The sequence below is a fragment of the Parus major genome, chromosome 8 (genome assembly GCF_001522545.3).
Source record: "Parus major isolate Abel chromosome 8, Parus_major1.1, whole genome shotgun sequence".
Classification (NCBI taxonomy): domain Eukaryota; kingdom Metazoa; phylum Chordata; class Aves; order Passeriformes; family Paridae; genus Parus; species Parus major.
Window position 1 is genome coordinate 31,106,609 of NC_031777.1, and position 7,261 is coordinate 31,113,869.

The window sequence follows — 7,261 nt, forward strand, 5'->3', positions numbered from 1 at the left end:
GCACAGAGGGCTCAGCCTCAGAGGCTCAGTCCCAACGGGTAGGCAGAGGGGTCTGTCATGTCTGGTTTGTACAGCTGAGCCCCAAAACCACTCAGGCAATTGCCAGCCAGGAAAGTCACCTTGCAGCCCTCATTTCAGACAGATGGATGAGCTGCCCATGCTGTCCACACCCAGCATCCTTGGTGGTGTCTGTGAGTCAGCATTCCACATCTCTGCCAGCAATGCCAGGGCTTGGTGCTCAGTTCCAGGAGCTGCACTTTAAACCTTTCCCATCCTGTGTCCACTCTGCACAGCTGGCATGGTTTTGAACTGATGAAACGCATCTCTGCAGCTGTGCAATGTCACCAGGTTCCAGCTTTGTGAGACATGTCTGAGGTACAACCCTCAGGAGGCAGTGACAGGCTACAGAAAATACCTGACACTTCAGGGAGTTAAAAGAGCCTTCTTGATGAGCCAAGAATGAGTTCTGCCAGTGGCAACACTGTTGGATAGTTTGCTTTGCTCACATATGCTCACTTTAATAATTAGTCTTTTTTTCTTTTTGCTGCATATCTTGTTTTTCCCAAAGTGCAACCTACTTTTCACTTTGAAGTTAATTACTAATTAGCACCATATAGGAGAGGAGAAAGGGCCATGGGAAGCTTTTCCAAACCTATACAATTATCTATTTCCATGGTTTTGCTTTCCAAACTTCTGCCTGCTCAAATGACAGGGACACTAATGTTTTGGAAGTCCACATATGTGTTCCTAACCATAGGATTCTTTCCCCCAATTGTTACAACCATACACATAAGAGTCACTTATAAATACTTCAAGAATGTTAAATAATGAACTGTCTGCATTCCAGTTCCTTACAGTCACACTGCTCTGTTCATCAAAGCCTTCTCTGATGCTCTGGGTCTCCTGCAGCCCTGGAGGGGCTCCCAGGGTATCCCTGCAAAGGCAAATCCCTGAATCCCTCTCTGTCTTTGGTCACCTGCAACCTGGAATTGCCACCCGTGTGTCTGCACGCCCAGGTGTGGCCACAGCTGCAGCCCTGGGCAGGAGCTTTAGAGGGGCACCTGCTCAAGGCAGCTTTAGTGGCACAAACACTCAGCACATCAGGCAGCCCTGGCAAGCGGGGACAGACACTGAAGCTCAGGGCTTGCTGCACTGGCAGGGGTTATTCCTACAGTTAAACCACTGGCACAAATTGAAGGAGCTGCACAGACTGGTACAGTATTTAATAGACCTGAGTGAACGTGTGGATATGGACACAGAAAACACAACCCTCTGAGACAGTTTGTAGCACGAACATTGCAGAGTGAATGTACAAATGCAAACATCTCTTGTACAGGAACGTCTCCAGGAGCAACCACACAGCACCTGTAATCACATTTGAATTTCCAGTTCCATGTATAGTGATCTGAAATGACTCACAGCACCAATCCACTCAAAATCCTGCTCATTCCAGTGTCTTTTCCCTACTTGAAAATGAAGTTAGAGTCCCCCACTGTGGGGCTGAGTCTGCTGCACCCACCAAACTTAGAGTGCCTAGAGGCTGCTGCACACCCAGCCCCAGATGCCCAGCCCAGAAGGGTCCTAGGGGCCCTTGTTGCTAGAGGTGCAGCACAGAGGTGCAGCAGAGACGGGCAGCCAGCACCAGGTCTAAACTCACCACCCTCCTGGCAACCTCAGCTGAAGGTCCACGGACCACTCCTGAAGGACCCCACCAAAAGCAGGACAGGCTCTATGCATTTACAAATGCTTATTACAATTGTTCTGATGTGGCAACTTTCAACATTTCCACGTGCTGAGAATGCCCTGAAGTGTGGTCAGCAGCAAGGCTGGATCCCCAAGGAGAGGGAAGCCCCCCAGACGCCTCCTGGCCCAGGGGGCTCTGTGCAATGCAGGAGCTCCCCTCCTCTGACATGGGGTGGGGAAGATTCCAGGATAAAAGCCCTGCCTGCCTGCAGGAGCAAGTGGTGCCTAGGGGAGGAGGGGAAGTTCAGTCAGTCCAGTATTTCTCCAGTTTTCAAGAAAAACAAGCCAAACAGATTTTTTTGGAACAATCCTTGTGATTTCTGTCCTCATCCTTCCAAAGGAGTGCTGTTACCTGGGCTGGCAAACACAAGCTTGTTTGTCTGCTGGACGCAGAGGAGCTGCTCCCGTGAAATGTGACAGGTTGTGGTACTCACAGGGTAAACAGAGGAGTGAAATCCCAACCAGCACAAAGCCACAGCCGGCTGAGTGCATGGACACAACACTGAGGAGCTGCAGAAAAAGCTCAGAGCAGAGTTTCTTCCCCATCTTGAGGCTGTTCTGAAGACATGATGAGTGGGTCTGGGTTTGCACCGTCCTACAAAACAATGACCAAAGGTCACAGAAAACATGCTGAGCTCGGAGCTACTGAGGTACTACTGAGGTACTACTGAGGTACTACTGAGGTACTACTCCAAGGAGTAACAGGGAAGCCGAATGCTCCCAGGGCTCACCCAAGGCCACCAGAACTGCGACATGCAGGGGAGGGGGAGCTGCTGTGCACGTCCCGAGGGGAGGGAGGGCGGAAGGGCTGTGAGAATTAGCGCCACAGCAAAGGGATTTATTTGCACGGGATTTTGGGAACAGGAAACAATGCAGAAGCCGCCACTCAGAAGGATTGATCGTCCCTTGACTCAGCTCCATCAGCAGACATTTAAGGAATGGTAAGGGACGGGAGAGGAATCAGCCCGGGGCCGCTGGGGACAGCAGGACTCACCTGCCGGGGAGGGCGGCTCCCGTCCCCCGGGCCAGCGGGGCTGCGTCCCACGGGGCTCTCGGTGCTCCGCTCCCCGGCTCCGGCCGCGCTCCCTGCCCCGGCACAGACACCCTGCACCTCGCTGTCTCTCGTGTTCCCGCAGGGCCTCGGCTGCTCCCCCTCGGCTTTCCCTGCTGCCCGCCCCATCCTCTCCTCCTGCCGCCCGTCGCTGCCCCGCGCTGTCCCTGTCCCTGTCGCTGTCCCTGTCCCTGTCGCTGTCCCTGTCCCTGTCCCTGTCCCTGTCGCTGTCCCTGTCGCTGTCCCTGTCCCTGTCCCTGTCCCTGTCGCTGTCCCTGTCGCTGTCCCTGTCGCTGTCCCTGGCCCTGGCAGCCGTGGCTGGCACAGCCCCTCGCCTGCTGTGGACCCTCTCCCCCCGGGTTCCGCTCGCCCGTACCCAAGGTCGGAGGTGCTCGGGGAGGTTTCTGCAGCCGGCTGTTCCCCCAGAGACCCTGCTGCAGGCACCTCTCCGTGTCCCGGGGCCCCGAGCAGCGCTGTGCCCGGCTCCCGCTCCGCCTCGGCTGCCGCCGGCATCGCTGCCCTTCCCTCGGGCCCTGCTGCTGTCCCCTGGCTCCCCGCTCTTTGGCCACCAGCCCCAGCTCCATCGGCCACCCCTTCCCCGTCCCTCCCGGACCCCCCGCCCGCCGCCCTTCCTTTGGCTGGCACCTCCTGTGCCCCTGTCCCGCCCTGTGCCCCCGGCGCTGCTCCTGTCACCCCCTCCTGTGCCACCGTCCCCGTGCCCACCCCGCCAGCCCCGGCCACTGCCGGGCCCCTGGCCAGGGCTCCGAGCCCGCCCAGCACGGCGATGGCCACCAGCCCTGGCTCCCCCGGCCGGGTCCCGCACGGCCCCCGCTCTTCCCCCAGCGCCTGCCCGGGAGTCCTCCCCTTCCTTCTCACTTCTCCACACCTCAGCCACCCGTCTGTCCGAGCTGCCGGCTCCTCTGAACCTGCTGCTCCATCTGTGGCCACCTCTTCACCTCCCGAGCCCGCTCCGGCAGCCTCTGCAGACCCTCCCACCACCGCCTCTCCTTCGGGTTTTCCTTCCACTGCTCTCTCTGCCTCTGCTCTGCTGTTTCCACCCCGAAGTGCTCCTGCTGCACCCCCCTCCTCCTGTGCTGCCGGCGTCTCCTCCACCTGTGATGACCCTTTAGTGTCAGGATCCCCCCAAACACCCCCCAGTGCCCCTAACCCAGGTGCCTCTTGCAGTACAGGACCCTTTTCAGCCTCCAAAGACTTTTCCATCGTGTCCTCCACTATCTGGAGAGTGTTCCCTCCCACCTCCCATGACTGAGCACTCTCAAGTGCTGCTGCTCCTGCGACAGCTTTCCCCATCTCCATCCACTCTTCCCCTGATCCTTTCAGCTGGGAAAACTCACTTGGCTTTACAAACCCTTCCCCTCCAGGCATTGCTTCTCCTGTTTCCACATCCCCCAGTGCTTCCCAGAGAGCCCCAGGCTTCCCCATAGCCTCTTCCCCTTCAGAAATGTCTTCTGTAATAGCCTCCTCTCCTTCAGGGTCGACAGCTCTGGCCATCCCATCTGCTGCCACGTCAGCTTCCTCCACAGCCTCCTCTCCCTCTGACACAGCACCCACCACAGTGTTCTTCCCTGCAGACCCTCCCTGCCCAAAGGACTCCCCTGCCCCACACCCTGGCTCACCCATCTCCTCCTCTGCTGGCCACCCTACTGCTCCTCTGAGGCCTTCATCTGCAGCCTCCTCCTCCTCCTCAGTGATCCCCACAGCCCCCTCCTGCCCCTGGGGCATGGCTCTGTGTGCCTCCCATCCTGGCAGTGCCCCAGCTGGCCCCTCTCCCCCAGCTGCTCCCAGTGCCACCTCTCTCTCCATCCCCTCCACCGGCACCTTCTGCTCCCCAGGTGACACCTCTGTGCCCAACTTCACCACCTCCCCTGCTCCCTTTCCGCTGGGATGTTCTTCTGCCACGGCGCCTCCCTCAGGTGCAGATTCCTCCAGCGCAGCCCCCGTGCCCGCCTGGGGCAGCGACTCCTCTGCCCGTGCAGCTTTTCCTTCGGCCTCTCCTCTGCCAGCCTCTTCCTCAGCAGCACCATCCTGCTCCAGGGCTGGTCCCTGCCCCGCTTGTCCTGCTGCCTCCTGCACATCCAGGCTTCTCCTCCCTTCTGCCAGGAAACTTCCATCTGCTGCTGCTGGGGAATAATCAAACATTGGTTTCCTCAGCACCACGTCAGTGCTCCATGCTTTACAGGGTTAGTGCTAAAGGTGCCATTTCTGCCCTGCAAGGAGGGACATCACCCTGGCCACCTGAAGAGACCTTGCTGTGCTGCTTCTCGTCACACCCCTGAGCTCTGACTGTGTCTTTAGTGCTGCTGTTCTGGCATCTGGCACAAAGAATTTAAGTAAAAAAGTTGATGCAAGGCCAGTCATGCCTGTCCTGCCTGCTCTGCTCCCTTTCCTACCTGCGGGGAGCTCATGTGTGCCTGCAACATCTATAAGATTAACAGGAAGACTCAGAAAGTCAGAAATAGCTGACAAATTGCTCACGTGAAATATGTGCACAAAGGAGAAAGAGAATTCAGCTTCCTGTGGATTCTGTAATTACACCAGGGAATAATACACAGTTGATTCCTGCCCCTGGGAACCAACTTATTTCCCAAGGAGGCTGCACACTACCTGGAAGCACATGGAACCTCACTACATTCCTGCTTTCCACAGCTATTTTCCTGACTCACAGTTTTTTAATGGCCTGGATTCTTCTAGAACCAAGCATTTAACTGCCAAGAAAGCATTCCTCATACATGACTACAGATTCCAGCTAGTCACCACCTGATTTTTTACAAGTTAGGAAAGAAAAAAAGCACAAAGAGACTTTGATAGCCAAAGGAAAAGGAAAGGGAAAACACTTCTGTTAAAAGACTTCTGGTGAGTAATTTAATCCTTGTCGCTGACTGACAGCCAATCTTACCTCCACTGGCATCACACTCTGTATTTGCTGCACTCATTTCTTCCTCATTGGCACATGAATCACCAGGTTCAGGGTCAGAATTCACAGGATGATCATTTCCAGTTGTTTTTTCTATTTCCTCCTGCACTCGTTTGCAATCTTCAAAAACTATCACACAGAAAATAGGAAGCAAGAAAGAGAAACCATTAAAGAGCAGAAGGGGAGTAGGAGCCATCCAGCCATTTCGGCTTTAAAATGGTTTAAAATTCATTTTTGGACAAATCCTCACACTTGAAACACTATCAGAGAAACATTGAGCCAGTGTTAGGTTGTGAGTGGATATTGAGCTCACAGCAGAGCAGGTGTGCAGGGCTGTGCACAGGGACTGTACTCACCTCCTCCTTCCTCACACCGAGGAGACTCTTCCTTGCCATCCTCTGTCTTCAACACCCTGCTGTCCCAAGGCACTGGAGGGTATTTCTTCTCCTCCTCATTCAGGTTACTATCTCCTGACCCAGGCTGTTTGAATTCCCCATTAACCTCAGGGTTTTGATGCTGCATTGCCATTATGTTTTCATGAAAAATTCTAGTATCTTCCCTTGCTGTAAGATCTTCTGGTTTTGTCTTTTCTGCTTCATCTATTGCTTTCTCTTCCAATGCAGAAATCTCCTGATTTTCCTCCATTCTGAGCAGTTTCTTCTCCCCATTCCCATTTCCATAGTGTGCATGTGCTGCTCTATCAGATGTACTTTTGATATTCCAGTCCTCTTTGCCATTCACATCATCTGTCACCATTTCAGCATGGGAGTCAGTCTCAGTGCTGCACTGAGTGCTCATGGATGAGAGAGGGTCTGCAGGCCTCCTCTCTGAAAACAGCAAACTTTAATTTAGTATTTGTGACTAAACCTCTGCATTCACTGGGCACTCACAAAGGGACACAATCCTATCCAACAGCATTCTCTGAATTACACCATCTGAGGATATTGTGACAAAATTCCAATAAGTGTAAATAGAAGAACATTACCCAGCTGTATGAAGTATTAAAATTAAAGCTGTTTAATGTGGAGGGTTTTTTCTGATACTGGAACTAAACCAGAGTAGTTCTATCAATCACACAGAAATACACCTCCTTTTTTCCTGAGGGGAAAAAATGTAGTGATCCTTCACCTAACAGTGAGCTGAACAGCAGAGCTGACTGCTGCACAGCCTTGCTGCTGTCCACAATCTGCATGGGTTCAGGAAGAGATTGGTCTAACTCCAGGCAGAAAAATCCAGTCAGGCTGAGTAAATAAAAGTGTCAGAACTATAATCCATGCAGAAGTGGATGTTCTGAAAAACGTGTTGCACCAAGAAACATTACAGCCCCAGCTGAAAGATTCCCACTCCTCCTGAGTTGGAAGGGGCCCACAAGGATCATCACATCCAAATCCCAGCCCTGCACAGCACCATCCCCTTTCCTGTCGCCCTGAAAGCTCAGCTTCTGAGCTTGCTGACATGGTTTTCTAAAGACTTTCCCAGGACAGTAACTGTAAACATAGATATGTGTGCATTCTTTCTGTTATACGTCTTCT

General features: G+C 53.8%; 1 protein-coding gene across 3 annotated transcripts in view; it reads right to left on the minus strand.

Moving 5' to 3' along the window:
• Window positions 1-492: 492 nt before the first annotated feature.
• Window positions 493-7,261, minus strand: part of ERICH3 (glutamate rich 3) — a 22,197-nt gene continuing 15,428 nt past the window's right edge. For 2 of the 3 annotated variants that reach the window (XM_015636913.3, XM_015636916.3), the window contains 5 exons: window positions 6,086-6,556; window positions 5,712-5,858; window positions 3,681-4,935; window positions 2,738-2,829; window positions 493-2,338 (listed from right to left, as the gene is read on the minus strand). In XM_015636913.3, the coding sequence (XP_015492399.1) occupies window positions 2,070-2,338; window positions 2,738-2,829; window positions 3,681-4,935; window positions 5,712-5,858; window positions 6,086-6,556 (2,234 nt within the window). In that variant the 3' untranslated portion in view covers window positions 493-2,069. The remainder of the gene's footprint in view (window positions 2,339-2,737; window positions 2,830-3,680; window positions 4,936-5,711; window positions 5,859-6,085; window positions 6,557-7,261) is intronic. The other variant, XM_015636914.3, reaches the window with a different exon arrangement.